The sequence below is a fragment of the Drosophila persimilis genome, unplaced genomic scaffold (assembly GCF_003286085.1).
Source record: "Drosophila persimilis strain 14011-0111.01,24,50 unplaced genomic scaffold, DperRS2 tig00000000-arrow-pilon, whole genome shotgun sequence".
NCBI classification, from domain to species: Eukaryota; Metazoa; Arthropoda; class Insecta; order Diptera; family Drosophilidae; genus Drosophila; species Drosophila persimilis.
Genome location: NW_020825288.1, coordinates 12,091,956 through 12,111,343, shown reverse-complemented (window position 1 = coordinate 12,111,343; position 19,388 = coordinate 12,091,956). Strand labels below are relative to the sequence as shown.

Genomic DNA, 19,388 nt, shown 5'->3' with positions numbered 1-19,388 from the left:
TATAGCTACAATTACATATAGTACATACACGTATAATGTTATATCTGGTTTCTCTAACTGTAAAAGTAGCACGTAAGTATGCATGCAGTATGTCGCACACGTCCACCGATGCACCGTCTCACAACATATGAACCTGTTCATATACTGGTACACACACACATATATATATATATATATATATATCTATATATATGTAATCCACGATTAGTCTTCAATTTTGTATGCTTCACTTTGCATTTTGGTAAAATCTCGTCTTGCAGCTCGTACTGTACAACTTAAAACTGTTGGCTTCTGTTTTCTGTTTCTGTTTTATGTTTTATGTTTTATGTTTTAGGTTTTAGTTTAGATCTTTTAGGCTAATGCAATTCCGGGACCCCTCCGCGGATCCCTTGATCGTCGCCAGCAATGTCAGTCGAACGAGATCACTTTGACTTTGACAAATGCAACAATTGTTTGGGATGTACGTTGATTATTTCCTTGCTCCTTTCGTCTCCTTTCCCTAGCAGGCTCTCAGTTTTCGGCTCCTCAATTAAATTGTAAATTAATTCTTAGTTGTGATTTTCTCTACTTGGTAAAGTAATACTTTTAGTGTACTGTTTTGTCAATTAGCTGCACTCTGCATTCGCTCACTTGTATTCTTTAATTTTAATGTTGCGGTATCTGCATTACTGTTCGTATATTCGTATTCCCATTTATAAACTGTATTCTGTAGATTCTGTATTAGTTCTATTAATTCGCATGCTGCTTTCTCGGTGTCGTCTTCACTATCAACATTTACACGCTGAAGCGCAAATTGATTCTATATTATCGTTGGGCTAAATATTTAATTACGCTTTGAACGCTTTGAATGCATACCAAAGGACAGCCCCAGGATGCTGTTCATGCTCCCCTGTTCTCTATATCCATTTTGGATTGCCTGTGTGTTGGTGTGTTGGTGTGTTGGTGTGTTCTGTGTTCTGTGTGTGTGCATTAGGTTTTCATAGTGTGTGGCTGTGTGTTGTTGCTTCTGGGGGTATGAAGTTGTAGATTAAGTTCGCTAAATACTTGTATGAAATTTTTGATTTGTCAAGAGTTCTCAGTTGAAATTCTAGCAGTCGTGGGTTTTGATATCAACGTATGTATGTATATATATATCTCATATCATATCGCTTTACCTTGCATCGATGCATCGCTAACAAAACATGTATGTATATAGTGTGTATACGGTATATAAGTAGTAGACATAGACATAGAGCATATGTATGTAGTATGATAAATAGGTATAAGGTTAAAGTTAAGTGTTAGATAGTAAGTTGCATTATGTTGTATATGAAACGCTAGTGTTGGTGGCTCAAAACGTTCCTGCTGCACTATAAGCATTCTGTTGCGTGTTGCGTGGAAAATGTAGGTAGAGGCTTGTTCAACTATTTTCTCGTGAGCTCCCCCCACACTCCCCCTGTGTTTTCTTCTTCATTCTTTCTTTCTGTGCCACTTTCAACCACATTCTGCACTGCTTGCGACTTTTCTGTCTGACTGTAAACTGTAAATATAATATTTCAATACGATTTACATTTTACAATATTTTACTGTTGCTTTTCGTACACGTTTCATATATATACATATAATATGTATATTTATTTATTCATTTAATTTTTACCATTTTTTTTTTCTTTAATTTGTATTGTGATTTGTATGCTTCTCCTGTGTTTCAGTTTCTGTTTCTGTTTCTGTCTCGGTTTATTTTTATTTGTATTTTTCTTTGTTAATTTTAAATTACGATCACTGCTACTCATTCTTACTAATTAAATCCATATCAATTAAGTTACAATTAGTTGATTTTTTAACCATTTTGTGTGTGTGTGTTTTTTTTTTCATCTTTTTATTGGTTTTCTTTTTTTGTTTTTGTTTTGTTTTGTTTGTTCTTTTGCGCCAACGTATAAATAATTTCACTTTCTAAATATATATAAACTTTCATATATGAGTGTATCTGTCTGATTCTGTGTGTCTTGTATGTGTGCTGTTTGTGTGTGTGTGCATGTGTGTGTTGTCCATGTTGTGGGGTCCTTGTAAAATTATCAAAAAATCATTCAGTTTTGTTTGCTAAAACACGTATATGTCTTTCTGTTACCAGTATGCCTATGATTAAATATAATTACCATTCCATTCCTATCATTTCATTTCATTTGTTTTGTTTTCTTTTTGAGATTATACTTTTTTTTCGTTTTTTCGTAGCTTAAAATTTGTTTAATTTCCTGTTTCATGGTTTGTTGTAGTTCAATACATACTTATACGGATGTATATTGTATATATATTTGATCGATTTGTGTATAATTTGCGCTAGCTTAACAACATTTACATATACATACACACATAGGGTTTACGTACGCGTTGCGTTGATTTAACTGCCGTTTAAAATTATTATTCTCACGTAATCAGTAATCAGTAATCAGTAATCGGTATTCGGTAATGCTAAACAAACAGACAAGCTAAGTGCGCCTTCTTGGATATACTTGGATGTACATCTTCGGATTGTCCAAGTGGCCGATTTATTTCAACTTATTCAAATTTAATACATTTCTTTTCTCTCAGTTTTCCATAAACTCTACTCTGTTCTTGATTTTTCTGTTCGCTTCAATGCTTCAATGCCTAGGACTCGGTGTGCAATTCGGGACCGTCTCTCTCTCCGCTCTCTCCGCTCTCTCTCTCTCTCTCTTTCTCTAAGTCTAACAAAATGAAAAACATTTAAGAGCTACGTCTATGCGATTCTTGCAATTGATTTTTGCATATTTATAAAAAACTAAAGTTAAGTTGCATTCATTTAAAATATAATAACAGCATCATATACATAATAAAAAGTTTTGCCTTAATTCATTTTTAACATAATTTCTCTTCTCCTCTCACTTTCGTTTCGTTTCGTTTTGTTTTGTTTTGTTTTGTTCTTTCCTTCTTTCGTTCCTTCTTTTGTTCTGACTTTCTGCCGTTTTTTAAAACCAAAACACAGTACAGTGCACTAAAAATATCTCTAATTTACGATCATCCTCATCTCTCGTTCATTTAAATTTACTTTTCCTCTATTCTCGTTATACACTTTTTTATTCCTTTTTTTTTTTGTTTGCTTTGTTTTGTTTTGTTTTATCCGTTTTGTTATGCAATGCAATTTACTTAAGGACTATAGTTTAAAGTTAAGCTTAAGATACGATGTTGCTGATTGTTTAGTGGGTTGTTTGTTTGTTGTTTGCTTTGTTTGCGTGCGCCGTAAGTTGAAATGCTATATCCTCATATATAATTTCAGTTTATACTTTATTTATTTAACGTTTAGCATTTTGTTTTCTTGTTTTCTTGCTCTCATGCTTCGTGTTTTGATTTTGATTTCGTTAGAAATTTAGTTAAGATTACTCTTGGTTTCGTCCTGCTTCATTCGATTCCATTCCATTCCATTCCATTCGATTGTAACGATTGCGGAACACACAGTGGACAGATCCTAGTTAAGAGTATTGTATATGCTCATCTGTTTCCTGTTGGTATAGCTCATACATCGATTGTTGCCGCTGGTTGATCGGTTTGTTGGGTTTTGTTGGGTTGGATGGGGCTCGATTGATTCTATTCGAATGGGTTCCGGGTTCTGGGTTCGGGGTGCACGGGGCTGGGCTGGGCTGGGTTTGGATTGGATTGGATTGGATTGGGTACGGTGCTTAATCCTCAGTTGAAGTGGGCGTGCATCCTTCTTGTACTACGAATAATAGATTGTATCTGTTGCTGCCAATAGACTTGTAGCTGGTGGTGGTGGTGGTGGTGGTGTTGGTGGTGTTGGTGGTGCACATAGCTGCTGCCGGCACCCAGTCAGGTTCAGTAAACCTGACCTCGAATCGGATTCTAGATGTTCGACTTGGAGAAGCTCACGCGCAAATGGTTGGACTCGGACAGCTGGTGGTTGTGCATTTTGATTAGTGCCAGGACGGCCTCCTCCACGGACGACAGCTGCAGCAGCGCCATTTTGCGGTCCTTGCTGTAAGCGCAGAGGGTAGGGGGGGTTAGTCTCGTGTCGCCAGGAGTCGATGCCAATTACAATCACAATTACTTACGGGAAAAACTTGAATGCTTTGACTTCGAAAGTGTTTGAGGTGAAGGCTTCTTTGATGTCATCCTCGGAGCAGGATGAGCTGTGGGGAGCGGGAGTGATAGGTTAGATTCGGTTTAAAATTAACTGGTATCGATTTATGTATGAGCCTTTTGCAGCACCCATGCATGGGCCTGCCTGCTGTGCGGCCCGTTCATTGATATCGTCTCGGCAGGCGGTGTTCCCCCCGCTGAAGCTGCCTCATAAATTCTGGCAGAAGAGAGAGCGGACCCATCCCCATCCCAACCAGAGGCACACACAATGGCCTGGCCTGGCAGGGCGCTTTGTCATATTTGGCAGACAAGGCGTTGCGGGGCGCCAGCCCGAGCCAGAGCCCGGGCTGTTGCTCATAGCGGTAATTGTAATTGCCTTGTCGTGCCCGGGCCGGGTCCGGGTTTGGGTTCGGGCTCACACCGTGTCTGTTATCCTATCAGGCAGTGTCGTGCCGCGCCATAGAGCGCCTGCCAACGCCTCATTGACGATGCCGCAGGACGGAAACGAAAAGGAACGAACGGGCAGCACCTCCAGCTGTGGGGCATCTTTAAACGATTCGGAGCGATACTTACGGAATGTTACTTAAATGCAGTGTCGCCGATGGCGGATAGATGTTCTGGTAGTTCTTGCTGCCGGGCTTCTTGAAGCGGTGCAGCGGATTCTGCGAGTAGTCACGTGTCAAGCCAGCGTCCGGCTGTCCCTCCTTCGGCAGCTGCACGGCCTGGTGTTTGCTGGCCATGACACGTATCGGCCTGCCCCATAAACGTAATTTATCAAGGTGAGACATGGCTGTAACAAAAGGAGCACACAAAGAAAACACGTTAAAATGAGTGCACACAAGTTTAGGGCTCAAGTTGTATTATATTTTTCTTTTTGCTGGCCATATGCTCGTCAAATTATTGGAGTGTGTATCTGTATCTGCAACTGTGTGTCTGTGTCTGTATCCGTGCCTGCAAATGCAATTTATATGCTGTGCCACAAGCCATAAAATTGTTTTCTGGCGCCTCCCCCCAACCACCCACCGGTGGATACAGACGCCGAAGACTCGTCGAAGCTGAACAAAGTCAGCAATAAGTGCTGGCAAATATTTACATATTCGTAGTTGGTTCTGGGTACTCGGTTCTGGGTTCTGGGTTCTGAAATGTAACTGCAACTTTATCAATGTCGTTGTCGTCTGCCTTTGGTGATTTATACAAGCAGAAATGTAATGTGCTTGTTTGGCCGTAAAAGTATTACCAAACAAAAAGTTCGCTTGAGCAGTGCCAGTGCGCCATCTTCCACCAGCCACCAGCTCCCATCGGATGTTGGACCCGGGGACTGTTTTCTCATAACACCTGGGGCCCCGAACCAACTGCATGTGCAATGCCAGAGCCAGAGGCCAGAGGCCAGAGGCCAGAGGCCAGAGCCGTACTTAAATACAGTTCAATTTCCATCTCCATTTCCATTCCGTTTTCGATTTCAATTTCGATTACTTTTTTTTATTTAATTTCTGTTCAGACTCTGTCCTGCCCCTGCCCCCACCCCCACTCGTACCCCTGCCCCTACCCGCTCTGTTCCCCTGTTTTGTGCCGCATCACGCAAGGGCTTTGTCCACGCAAGTGTCCAAGGCGATCTCTTTTTCTCAATTTCATTTTCAGTGCATTATATTAATAAATTATATGGCATTTTATCATTCGAGGAGCAGTTGTCACGAGACGGGGGGTGTGGGGCAGGGGGGGGGGTGGGTGTAATGGGGTTGGCAGCCCTCTGTTTTATTGTAAAGTAATATGCTTACTCAGCCGTTTATTGTTCGCCTAATGGATTAAGTGATTTTACAAAAAAAAAGGCCCAGGAATATAATAAATTGTAAAATGAGCGACGGAAGCAGCAGTGACAAAGGCTGGGCCCCCCCGGTCCTCATATGCGACCTAAACACTCTTTTTCCTTTGCCGTTGTCCTTGTCGTTGTATGACAAACACTTGTAATAAAGATTAATGTGCAGGCGAGACACTTGCCCCAAGAGGGGGGGCAAAGACGAGCCGCCGCAACTTTGCCTACGAGCCTCAAAGTGTTGCAGCTGCTGCTGCTGCTGGCTTTGGCTTTGGCTTTGGATGGGCCTGGGTCTGGGTCTGGGGGTTCCGGAACTGGGCCCAACTCAAAAAGTATCTTAAACTTTTAATTACGGGGCTGACCAGCAGCAACAGCAGCAACAACAACAGCAACAACAAACCATTATTAACTTGCAAAAACAAAGGAGCAAAAGGAGTGCACACGCACAGCTGAGCACAGTGCCCCCTCCCTTCCGAGCACAATGGGCCCCAAAAAGTAAGTGAAATGACTCGTGAATGGAGTGAGAGAGCGAGAGCTCGGAGAGGGTCTCTGCTCTGGTTTATGCATGAAGTTCTTGGTTTAAGACTTTTAAGCATCCATACACTTGGGACAACCCCGAGGAGTCGGCGACGGAGTTGCTCCGGAAGCAGGAGGCGGAGGCAAATGCGGCGGCTCAGGTGAGGCAGGATTTTACGGTTCGGGGAGTTGGGGAACTGGCTGTGTCCTGTCGGCTGTGGGCTGTCGGCTGTCGGCTATCGGCTGCTTTGTGCCTGGTCTGGGAGACAACTCAATTGTAACTTTCATGATTTGAACGATTAATGTCCGGCAATGTCTTGACTATGATCTATAGCCCTGCACTTGCCAGACACTTTATTATCTCTGGCTCGTAAACTATGCAAAACATCCTCTCAGAGTCGTTTCCCCTCGCCGTAATTAATTGTGAGCACCGACCGACCGAGCCGAACGAGTGCCGGGCGCCAAGTCATTCAAACAGTCACTTAGCATTGTCAAACAGGCAGGGGGGCGCCACGCCACACAGGATTCCAGCCCCAGAGCCCAGGGCCCAGAGCCCAGGGCCCAGAGTTCTGCCAAAACTTTCACAAAACTCTACTCGTATTTCCAGGGCAGCAACCAACCAGCCAGCCAGTCAGACAGACAGACACCCGAGATTCCACATGGCGTATGCGTAATGGACCATTATATATATGGCCATAGAATGTTGCCAACATATGTCTGCATGGGTGTGCGTGTGTGTGTGCGCGTGTTTGTTTGCTTTTATTGTAAATGCCTTTATGCGTACGCTTATGCAAAATATTTGGTAGTAATTTGTACGGAATAACAGAAGCTGCAAATTTATTTACGCAAAATTCCCCAATACGAGAGCGGAATGGAAAGAGCAAGCGCCCATCCAGGCAGTAGGCAGGAGGCACAGACAGGCATGGAATCATGGAATCACGCAGGCAGACACCAGACACCAGACGACAGCTGCTGGGAGTGTGCCAATAAATTTGTGGGCGACTGTGTCTATCGTATGGAACATAGTTTGTAATAAGTTGCGCAAAAACTTAATCCCGCCCAGCAGCCATTTCAGGGGGTCTCCCTTCCCCTCCCTTCCCTTACCAGCCCGCTTCCTTCTCTACTTTCATTTGAGGTCCGATTCCCAGTACACACCCACACACACCTCAGACTGGTCGAGGCTTGGGTTTCGGTGTGGAGATGAGGTCCTTGGTCCTTGGTCCTTGGTCCTTTCCCATGCTTATTGTTTTTTCATTGTGTGTTTTAGTCTATTTTTGCCCCTGTCTTTGCCTTCTGATTGCTGTCGCACTTTGTTTCGGCCGAGTTGTGTCTCCGTGTCCATTCCATATCGTTCTGGCCTCCACTCCTGTCCATTTCTCCTCCCCTGTCGTCTCCCATTTTGCTGTTGACTTCACTTACAAAAAGTTTTTTGCGCCTTTACGCTGTAATTCGTATGCTGAGTGTGCAATTGTAGCCGTATTTTGTGGGGACTGGACTGCCACATACCCCAGAAACCAGGACAGGCTCAAACCCCCCCCCCGCACACACTTCTCATGGCATAACGCACAGCACCTTACGAGACACTTTCCTATGCATGAGTGGGTGTGGGTGTGGGCGGGTGACCCTGGACAGCTGCTGTTCCCTGATTCTCATGCCTCGAGTTCCCTGCTCCCCAGCTCCCGTTTCCTGGGCTGTCGGTAATCGTCTTTGTTTGTTGGAGTTGGCGAGAGTTTTGGGCAAAGTAACGAATGAATTTGTTAATATTTTATGAGTGCATAAGTGCGCACTCTCCATCCCCCATCGCCATCCTCCGTTCCCTTCCAGACTGCTACCTGGTGTCCAGGAGCCACGGCACGGCACAGCAGAGCCGAGCGGAAGTGTTTGCCATTTGGCAGACCTGGCGGCCACATTAGTAGTCTATATGCTGCCGCACACCCATTAATATTTTCCCATGCCCTCGGGCTCCAATTTCTCCACGTGTGTGTGTGTGTTCCAGACCTGGGGGACGGGTGGACGGGTGGACGGGTGGACTGGGACCTCCTCCTAGTTTAGTACAATAATTTGCTTGTTTGGTCAAACAGTTGACTGGCTCTGGTTTTGGCCGCTAAACATTTTTTCCGGCATCGCAGGCATTGCTGGAATTTTCTGCTTGCTTCGTAGTTTTATCAGTGGCAGCCGGTGGCATTCTGTTGCATGTGGTTTTGCATTCCGTCAAATTTTGACACAAATTTAATTAACATTACGCATACGCCGAGTAGCACAAAGGCAGAAATAGCCCACATTTTGCAATGCATTTTCAAGCGACCTGCTGCTTATTAGCCCTCTCTCTATTCCTCTGAAAATTCATGCACAAATAATTAAGAAAGAAACCCTGAAAGGGGGGGGGAATGCGTTTGAGCTGTGAGCCAAGGAATGCGCCACAAGGGAGGCATGGGGACGGAGCAGGGGCGAGGCATGGTGTGGGGGGGGGGGGGGGGGGCCACAGAATATGCGTCGGATGTGCATGTTTGCATAATGATAATTAAAAATTTAATTGAGTACAGCACAAAGCATATTTTTAACGCAACATTGAATATACACGGCACGCAGAGGAGGAGGAGGAGGAGGAGAAGGGGATGGGGGATGGTGGATGGGGGGATGGGGGGATGAGCAGTTGGCGACAAGCTGGCAAAAATAGTTTGCGGTTCTCGTGGGTCGAGGAATGCCGTACCCTAAGGGCCGCCGGGTAGCTGCCTGTGGCGGTGTCCGTGGCATCCGGTTGCTGGCTGGGATGCTCCGATTCGATCCCTTGACAGCCGCCCGCCCATTCACTTATTTTATTTCCATTTAAATCAATAAACAGTTGTTGGCATTCATTATGCAGTAGCTTACGTTTTTCTGGCCGTGCAATTTGCTGGCAATTTCCGTCGCTGCGATCGCGCATTGCATTTATTGAGAAGATTAAATTTATTTAAACTTTATTAACAGCAGGAGGCGGCAGGCAGCAGGTTGCATGTTGCAGGCGGCAGGCAGCAGCGACATCCGAGTCGTGACAGAAAATATCATTGATAAATTACATGTGTGCGAGCGATTAATGCCAGTGAGCGTATGGCGTATTGGGAGTCCTGCAGTTGACATTGCATTCTTTTGTGGGCCCAAAGCAGCTTATGGCTCTCTGTCCGTCCGTCTGTCTGTCCGTTTGAGCCTGCTCCTGGCTCATAAGCCTTCATCGAGCATAAGCAGCTAATGCCGGCCGACACTGGCCCTGTTTCACCTTATTATTGCCTTAATTAGAGCACTTTAAGTGCTCAACAGCAGCCTGGGATAACGAAGATTGGTTGTCCTGGCCAACCGCCTCAGTTATTTTCAATTCAAAAGAGCGAAGTGGGGGCCCCAGTGGGCACTTTGACGGCTTTTGAGTTATTTTTCCAATGAATAAATAAAACAAACGAACAAACGAAAGACAGAAGAACAATGAGTCGCGGGGAGAGAGACCGAGAGGGTGATGCGGCGTGTTAAATGGAATAAAACCAAATCGAAACTGAAAAAGAAAGGTGTCGCTGTCAGCGCACTGTCATCGCCCGGCACTTTCAATCGCCTTGCCACTGCCACTGCCACTGCCCCTAGGTGCTCCTGCCGCTCCTGCCGCTCCTGCTGCTTCTGTTTTTGTAATAAAGTGGAATTTGGCACGTCGGTTGGTTGCTCTTAACGCATCGCGATGCGAGAGGAGGAGGACTTTCATTTCGCTTAATGCGAATACAGAATGGCCAGCCAGCAGCAGCCACCCGCCAGACGCCTGACAATGGCAAAGTGCACACAAATAAATGCAATAAAATGATTGGCATGTTTCGCCGAGCAGCCCGAACACAGGCGAAGATCCTTTGTTGCCTTCGGGGTCTCGCCATGGGGTCCAGCTCCTGGCCTGGATGCGGATGTGGACCAGGTGTTGCCCACCGTACAGGCGCACGCTGGTAATAAAGCGCTTATAAAATTTCATTTATGCGCCCGGCCAGCCATCGCTCTCGTCCTCCTCCAATGGCCGATGGCCGATGGCCGTGTGGCTTCAGAGGCAGCTCCGGCTTCGGCTTCGGCTTCGGCTCCGACTCCAGCTCTGACTCTGGCTGCGGCTCTTTGTGGGCATCCTCTTGTGCCAGCTCTTTCGCTTTAACAATTTTTATTATTAATACATTTTGTTTGCTGCATTTCCAGGAAATGGCAGCAGCAGCAGCATCATCATCAGCCCCAACGGTTACGGTTGCCAAAGGAATGCACCCCCGTTTGGAATTTCATGTTGCTGGAATTTTCATTTTAAACAAGCTGCAAATTGCAGTTGCTCTTTTCCCAGCAGCACCATCCACCATCCACCATCCCTACCCTTTTCCACAGCTTCTGGGTCGAGGATGGTTCAGATTCAGATTCAGAATCGGATTCAGATTTTTCATTACTTTCATTTCGTTCTTTTTTGTGAGGTGGTGTGTGTGTGTGTGTGTGTGTGTGTTTGAGTGTGGACTTACCTAAGTATGCTTGCTGGGGCTCCGCCATCTGTATGAGTGCCGAGTCCTTTTTGTTGTACAAAATCTTTACACGTTGCACATCGCCGTATACACCTGCGGAAGAGCATTTCAGGATGATTATTAGCTTGGCTGGGTACACAAGTATCTCGGATCTCGGATCTCGGATCTCGGATCTAATTTCATTGCATTGCCGCTAAAACTAAACGAGTGTCTTGCCAGTATTTGAATGTCAAGAGGTGGAGAGAGATTGTAGCTGCTGCTGCTGGATGGGGACACAACTAATGACAAATTCTTTATGGTTGACATCATGATTCAAGTGTCCTTGCTGAGGGACCCCCCTACTCGCATAAACTGCCTTCAGCCCCCCACCACAATGAAAGGAGACGGCTCCTCCTGCTGTGGAAGGAGTGCTTTTTCGGACAGCTTGCGGCCGCGGCAAAAGTTTTACACGCCACCAAAAAGCCATAACATATACAGGAAGATATCCGCTGGCACTATCCCTGGCCCCTTCCCACCCCTCCTTCCCGCTCCTTCCGCCGCGTCTGTGGCTGGCAGACGGGCAGGAGCACTCGCATTATTGCCGTGGGCGAAGCCGTTAGTATCATGTACGAGGAAACTCATAACTAGCTCAATAAGTTTGCTCCGCTCTTTTTTACGAGCTTCAATACCGACTCCCGACTCCCAGCCAGAGAGCTGCAGTTTCAGCCATCGTCTCCGGCTTCATCTTCCACGGCCCGTGCCAGTGCCCGTATCCCGTATCCCGTTTTAAGGCCGCTGCATGCCACAGATTTTACAGCGCTGTCAGGCAAAAGGTGTGCATGCAACAAGAAGTTGCCCCTTTTCGGCGCAGTCCAACGCGTTATTGAATTGTATTTTACGACCTTACTTAAGCCACAAAACTGTGCAATATGCGGGGGAGCTCGGAGAGGCAGGAGCCCCGAGTCGGAGCTCCATTAAGAGTCGGACACGTACTTTAAGAATTTAAGTATTTGGGGATGCAGAGGCAGAGGCAGTGGCAGAGGCAGTGGTGGGTGGCCCTTGTTATTCCTGGGATTGGTCATTGGACTTTTGCTTTGACAGCTGCCCGAAGGTCGGTCCATTGGCCCTTGGGTGCTCCGCAACCCTCTGGGGCCCCTTCAACCATGTGGAGCCAATCAGCGGCAAATTTGAAGCAGAGCGCAAATTGCCATCAAGCATAAAAAATAGTTGCCAGGGTTCGGCCAGGGGTCGCAAGGGCAGCCCCAAAGCAAACAATGTAAAGTGCAGGACCTGCCCCCGATCCATCTGCCGCTGCCCAAGACAACAAATCGAATAATGCGCAAAGTAAATTTTCAACTACTCGCAGTAGTCCGATCCACACGAAAACATGAAAAAAGAAGGAAGTTAAAACTTGGGAAGCAATGTGGCCATAAAAGTGAGGGGCAGCCCGGCAGCCAGGCAGCCAGGCAGCCCGGCAGCCAGTCGAAGCGTAGCGAAGCGAGCGGTGCGCTAACAAGTTACAAAAGTAGCAATGGAAATGCAGGTAGTACTCGCACTCGTAAATAGTGTGCCCGGGAGGAGCAGGAGCCAGCAGCGAGCAGCGAGCAGCAGGACACACAGTTCAACAGTTGGCAGTAAATCCATTTTATACAGACGACTGGCTACCTGACTCACAGCTCCTGTGGCAGGGCATCCTCTGCAGCGTAAACTGCTAACTTGACTTATGCCAAACACCGAAAAATTTCGTTTTGCCAGAAAATTTCATAGCAACAATTGCTGGCAATAAGAAAGGCAGGCCAGACCTGGGACCTAGTGCTATATGCAGGTATTGGCAGTGGAGCGTATTGAATGCCAGGTCTTCGTTCTCCTTCTCCCCCATTTCCTCTCGCTGTTGATGCTGCTGCTGCTGCACCAGTCACCAGCATAACTTGACGTCCAACGGGGCGTATGAGAAGCTGCCGGTTGCCATGCAAAGTGCCTCGAACCGAAACCACCCGGCGGCAGAGCAGAGCCGGCAGGAGCGCCACAAACGGCATCCGACAGACTTGATAATAATTTATTATCGGCTATATTTGCACTGGCATTGCGGCTGCCTCGAGGTTTCTGCCGTTTTTTTATTCCTTCTCGGGCGTTTTTTTTCGGCTGCGCGACACTAACGTATGCAGACAGCGACGCCGACTCCCAGATGGCCCATTAGTCGTGTGTTTGAGCATATTCTAGATGAAGAAATATGCGGCTGGTGCTGGTGCTGGCACATTAGCCCGAGAGTCTATAAAGTTTTGTGGCCGCCCAGAGATCGATGGGGATATGATTACTCTCTCCCACTTTATCCTTCGCATCTATCCCGTATCCCGTATCCCGTATCTATCTATCTATCTATCTAATGGCAGAAATTAAATTTAAATTCCGTGCGGTTTCTTCCATTTAATCACGTCGGCTGTTTGTCACCTTTTCGCAACTAAAACGATTTGCCGGCTGATGGGAAAAGCATTGATATTCCGTTTGTACCGGAGGGCGGGCGGGCGGGTGGTCGGGCAGTCGGGCGGGCACTCTATCAAATTGCATTTCTGCCGCAACATGTAGCGCATAAAATTTGATGAAATTATTTGGCGCACACACAGGAAATCACGCAGCAAGGACTCACTCGCTAAACGCATAAAAATTCAATTAAACACGTTTCCGCCATATTTTCGGCAATCATATAAATTTTTATCACGCCATTACAATTACGTAAGCGGATTACAGAAGCCAGAACATATGTCGATGGCTGTGTGGCTGTGTGCCCTGTTTCCCAGACTGATTAAGTTTTCTTTTATTGTTATGCAAAAACTGGAGAGACTCCCCAGTCCAAATCCAACCCAATCCCATCCTCCCAGATCTCCAGATCGAATCGGAATGGATGTGTGTGTGTGTGTGTGTGTTTGGGTGGTTCTTGAGTGAGGAAGGGACTTTATTGAATGCTTGACAGCCTAAGCGGCATGTGTCAAGTGTCTAAAGAGCATGCCCCAGAGAGCCCCTGGGTCCTGGGCCTGGGCCTGGACCTGGGCCTGGTCTCGATTGAGTCCTCCGTCCTCTCCTGCGTAGGCAACAAAGCGCTGTCAAAACTAATAAAATGTCTGTCTGCCGAAAGGGTTTTCGGGGCCAAACTTTTCCTGGGTTTTCCGTGTGTGCCTTTTTTTTTTGTTGTGTGCCACTGATGGCTAGATCAATCTAAACGCGCTGCCGTTTGAAGTGCCTTGTTTGTCCCGGGCGGTGCGTGGCACTCTTATTATTTGGCATGCAAACAGCTTTCAGGTGAGCAAGCAGCGAACCGCACAATGGCCCTGCCCCATGCCCCCCCCCCCTCCCCCATAATGCTTAGCGCCTTTGAGCTTGGGGCATGTTTGAAGTGCAAAATTTGCCACCTCCGCCTTGGCCGTGCCTCGGCCTCACATGTGGAAATTGTTGTTACGTGTCCCTCCTGCGTGTTGCCATTAACATAACAAAAGCAGCCGTTTGCCATTTGCCATTTGCCGCTATGCCGCTTGCCACTTGCCGCTCTCCACTTGCCAGTCGCTTGTTTGTCGTACAACCCGCCTCTTAAGTGTCTGTGCCACTGTCTGTCCCGTGTCTGCTTAGCTACTTGGAAATTCAAAGGTTATTACATAAAATTTTAGCTTGCCATTTGGCTGATTGCCCGACTCCTGCCCGAGTCCTGGCCCACTCCTGTCTGGGGGCCGGGGCAGATGCCGTCAATTACACGCTGGCTGGCGAACAAGTTTATCTAAATCTATTGGCACTTCGTTGGCTCTCGCCTTGGCTGGAAAGAAGGCCAATAATAATACGCTTAACGTTCAACTTATCGACATCTCTGACATGCCCTCTATCGTTCTTCTCGCTCTCGTTCTGGCTGTGCAACGGTGCGTATGATGTATCTTACTTTAGCTTCTTCTTTTTCTGCTGCTGTTGCTGGAGCTGTTGCTGGAGCTGTTGCTCCTCCTCCTTTGGAGCGTTTAATCAGCAATCTAAGCTTTATTAGCAGTGCACTGGCAGCTGCCACAGGATGCTGGAGAGCTCCTGCTGGAGAGCCCCTGCTGTTGCACCCTACTAAGCAGTCTGCTGATCGGCTTTCCTGTGGCTCAGTTGCCCTAAGTCCCGCCCCGCAAGGACTGTCTGCGCCAGACCCCAAACCCCCGAATCGACAAACAACGGACACTTTTTAAGCAATTAATACGTTTGGCAAATTTTTGCTTACTCCGAGCGATAAGGCCCCCCTCTCCGCCCCATCCTCGGCTCCCCTGCCAAGCTGCTGACAGAATGCAATGCAATTTGTGCGTCGTAAATATAAATCAAAGGCAAACGAGGGCCAGGTTAAGGCAATCGGCTTAAACCAACGACCGATTACTGCACCCCAGTCCTGGACCGAGCCAGTGCCTGGCTGCAGCCCCCACTGACCCGCCCCCTGACCCTTCTGCCCTCCTGGACTCATGCGGTGTGGTTGCGTTTGTTTGGCAAAAGTTTATATTTGGGTATTTAAACTCAAATTAAATGCATTTGCATGCAAACAAAGGCTCCTCTCGAAGGATGAGAGCCGCATTCACATGTGTGTCTCTGTATGGGTGAGTGTATGTGTGTGTGTGTGTGTGTGTGTGTGTGTTGCCACAAACAAACCGTTTTGTGTCACCAGAGACAAAGGTAGTCACAGAGAGAGCCAGAGAGAGAAGGAGAGGGAGAGGGAGAGACTTAACATTGTTGCTGCTTCTTCCCCCTCCACAGAGAGTCCTGGCATTGTGCATACACACACACACACACACACACACTCGAAAAATACACCAGAGAACTGTGGCATTGTGCGAGGGCTGGAGGTTGGGTTCTTGTTTCTGTTGCGGCAACAAAATCCATTATGCTGCAATTATGCGCCACACTCGGCTGCAGAGAGAGAGAGAGATGGCCCCCAGATACGAACACATTCAACAAAAACTTGCACAATCGATGTATTTTGGTAATTAAATCAAGTACATAACGGACGAATGCTGAGCCACAGCCAGAGCCAGAGCCAGGCGCAAGTGAAAAGTCAAGTGGAAATCCTGTAAAATAATAAAACCAGCCACATCGCACACACCCACAAGACCGAGGGAGGGAGGGACACAGCAATCCAAACAGCAAACCCCATTAACTTTACAAAGTTAGTTAAATTCATTTGGCAAACAGACGACAGACGACAGACAACAGACAACAGACGAGGCAAAAACCAGCAAAGAGACAGAGGAGCTCCAGAATCCCAGAACCCTCCGACTCGTAGCCAGCCAAGGAAGCAGCCGAACCGACTACGAAAACTCACAAGTAAATTTTATTTCAATTGTAAAAGTCAGCAAAAACTACAACACACTGCGATTGTGTGTGGAATAAAAGGAGGATATATGTACGTATATATAGGAGAAGGTGGAAGGTGGAAGGTAGAAGGAAGAGCAGGACAGACCACACACACACACACAGAGAGAGACACAGAGCTACAATGGCGACAGCAACAAGCGCAATGATAACTAAATAAATGGACATTTTTATAGCTATGCACTTCCGCACTCAATCTTTTGTGCTGCCAGTGCGGCAGTGCGGCAGTGCGGCAGTGTGTGTGGCAGGATGAGCACATGTTAAAGCATGTGTTTTGTGCATGCATTTTAGCCCACACTCGGGCCCCGGGGCCCCCTGGGCCGCAGCCCAACAATGGGGCGAGCGTAGAGCGGAGAGAGCCCAAGCCACGAGCACACACTTAATTCATGTAATTTTACACAGGCACAGGCACGGACACAGACACAGACACAGCCAGGAGGAAGAGCGTGTGTCGTAGAAGCAACAAGCGGATGCACAAGTGGTGCAGAAGGAGCCCGAGTGGGTGCCGCTCCTAGCCCCGAGTGCGGTTTCACTTGTTGCCTTTTGCCAGAAGCATGGGTCGGAATTCCCCTTTCACTGTTCCGTTTTTAATATATGTATATGACGTTGGAGCGGAATGGTATTTTCATTGTTTTACAATATGTAAGCAGAACTTATGACTGGCTAAACGTCAGAGGGACTTCCAACTGGACCCACAACTATTTCAATTTCGAGCTGCTGGAGCCAGATGGATTTGCTGGCCCCTGCAGCTGGCAAAAAGCTATTAGAAAGCCATTTGTTGGTGGCTTTAGCCGGTCGCTTTCCATTTGGCAATACAATAAATACTGGCACAGTGCAGGCACCCGCCCCACCCCCGAAACCCCACTCAAATGGGCTTTATGGCCTGATCGAGGAACACAATCGTGCAACTCCTGGGGGAGATTATTGGCTCTCGGCTAACCCTATTCCTAGATTGTTTCGATCGCTCTCTGAGACGAGCGGTGGGGGAGTACTGCAGAAGCATGCGGGGGACACCTCCGCTGGCAGATGCATTTTATGTGCCACCGTTGCATGTTCCGCTCTTCGCACTTTTTTTTTGTCAGCTATTGCTTTGTTGCCCCTGTCCACCACCAGCCTCCCTTCTGCTCATCCGCCTGCTCCTCCCATGCTCCCACACATATAAATAATTCATGGCACTTTTGCTGATTGCACGTAAATGGCGTAAATGCCAAACGGAAGCGGAAACAGAGAGAGAGAGACCAGGAGAGCAGCAGCCACTGTGAATTTTTGGTTTTCTTTTTTTTTTTTGGCCTTTGGGCAGACTCGACTCTCGGTCCGTAGTACAGTGTAAATTCAATGAATAATCAAGTAAACTACTTATAAATTGTTCAAGGAGTGTAAATATATGGGGGACACGTTGTGTGTTGGCGCAGGCATATTGGTACGGCTAGAGATAGAGTCAGAGGTGGTAGAGGGCTACAAAGGCAGAGGGAGAGAGAGATAGAGTGAGAGAGAGAGCTAAGAGATACTTTGGAGCGAGTTCTACGAGTACGTATGTAGGTATATCCATCTCTGCCCCCCTGCGCCCACAAGACAGCGGAAACATAAAAATTAATAAAGTATTGCGGTTCTTTTTTTTTTTTTTTGGTTTTGGTTTTTTTGTTTTGTTTTTATGTGCAGACGTACCAAAGAGGGTAAAGAGAGCATCAGGCGTGACCATCTACAGAGAAAAAAGAGAAAATAGAGAGTTTTGTCGTCAGTTAGCGAGAGATTCGTTTTAGGTGTATTACAAATAAAAATACAAACAAAAGTAAACGATAAACAGTAGAGAAATCAATGACAAAATACAGATTACAGAATGAATCAAGATCAGATCAGGCCTTGGACCAGAGAGAGAGAGAGAGAGCGAAAATAAAGAGCCGAAAAAGAGTCTCTCTGGCCCAAAGCAGGACTGCATACATTTTAATATATATTTGATATATTTTTTATTTATTTAAAAGTTAATATTAAAATTTGTGTGAAATGCGAGAAATCAAATAAACGCACTCTGCCGCGCACTATTGGTATTTGCTTAACCGATAAAAGACGCGGAAAAAATGTCAAAGGATTTTAAAATTAAAATGCAAATAAAATATGCGACAAATTTGGAAAAAATTCTAGAAAAAAAAACACACACAAAAAAAGGAATGGTATTTACGCAAACATGAAAGGCAAACTAATTGAAAGACTTTACGCATAAATATATCATATTTCAGTGTGAAAGAGAGTAGGTTGGAGGGGGGAGGGGGTAGGGGGTAGGGGGTAGGGGGGAAGGGAGCACCCAAAGGAGAGCCCTGGCAGCGGTTCGGGACTACTTAAAGGTAGACTAGATCTATCGAAAAGAACGCAGACTGTTGCGACTCACCTCCTCATTTAAATTCGAGACGAGCAATACATTCGAGTAGCCGCGCATGGCCGGTGCGGTGGTCTGCAGGGCCCCGCTGTTGGCCAGCGAGAAGGCGGCCAGATTGGGCAGGGCGTTGCTGTAGCCGCCGGTGAGCTGTGTGCCCAGGCCCAGGGCGAACGGTGGCAGGACACCAGGAGCACCCAATCCATTGACTGCAAGACAAAGATAGAGATCGGCCGTTAGTACGGGTAGTCCAAGGCTGTGCTGTGCAATGTTGTTGCATGCCACTTAAGCGCTACGGTCTAGAGACGAATCGATAGCGAGTGTAAAGCCAGAAAAAAGACTGAAACAAAGCATAGATATCTAGTGTGTGTGTGTGTGTGTGTATACAGTGTTTCTGTGTGTGTGTGTGAAGCTCTTAGGAAAACATAAATGATAGAAAATCGGGAAAATGTTCCGTTCGTGTTACCTATTTTATCACCTGTTAGGGAGGGCCGCTGGCGGGCGGCGATCAGCAGCAGATCGTTGGTGTTCATCAGGCCGCCAGCGGTGGGCATCAGGTCGACGCCCGGCTCGCCCGGCGGCAGCGCCGGATTCGTGAAGTCGCGCGACTTGTCGTTGTTGTACTTCACGTTGAGGGCCGTCAGCTTGCTGTTGTCGATGCGGAGCGTGCAGCACCCGTTGTAGATGTTCTGTCCGTCCAGCAGGGACTTGGCGTGCTGGGCGGAGTTGGCGTCCGGATATTGGATGAGGGCCTAAACGGGAA

General features: G+C 47.0%; 1 protein-coding gene across 1 annotated transcript in view; it reads right to left on the bottom strand.

Annotated features, from left to right (window-relative positions):
- Positions 1-3,791: 3,791 nt before the first annotated feature.
- LOC6588054 (polypyrimidine tract-binding protein 1) overlaps positions 3,792-19,388 on the bottom strand; it is a 151,161-nt gene continuing 135,564 nt past the window's right edge. The window contains exons 10-16 of the mRNA XM_026990999.1: positions 19,104-19,377; positions 18,641-18,834; positions 17,923-17,956; positions 10,909-11,001; positions 4,663-4,879; positions 4,062-4,139; positions 3,792-3,985 (exon numbers count right to left, since the gene is read on the bottom strand). Coding sequence (XP_026846800.1) covers positions 3,853-3,985; positions 4,062-4,139; positions 4,663-4,879; positions 10,909-11,001; positions 17,923-17,956; positions 18,641-18,834; positions 19,104-19,377 — 1,023 coding nt within the window. The 3' untranslated portion in view covers positions 3,792-3,852. The remainder of the gene's footprint in view (positions 3,986-4,061; positions 4,140-4,662; positions 4,880-10,908; positions 11,002-17,922; positions 17,957-18,640; positions 18,835-19,103; positions 19,378-19,388) is intronic.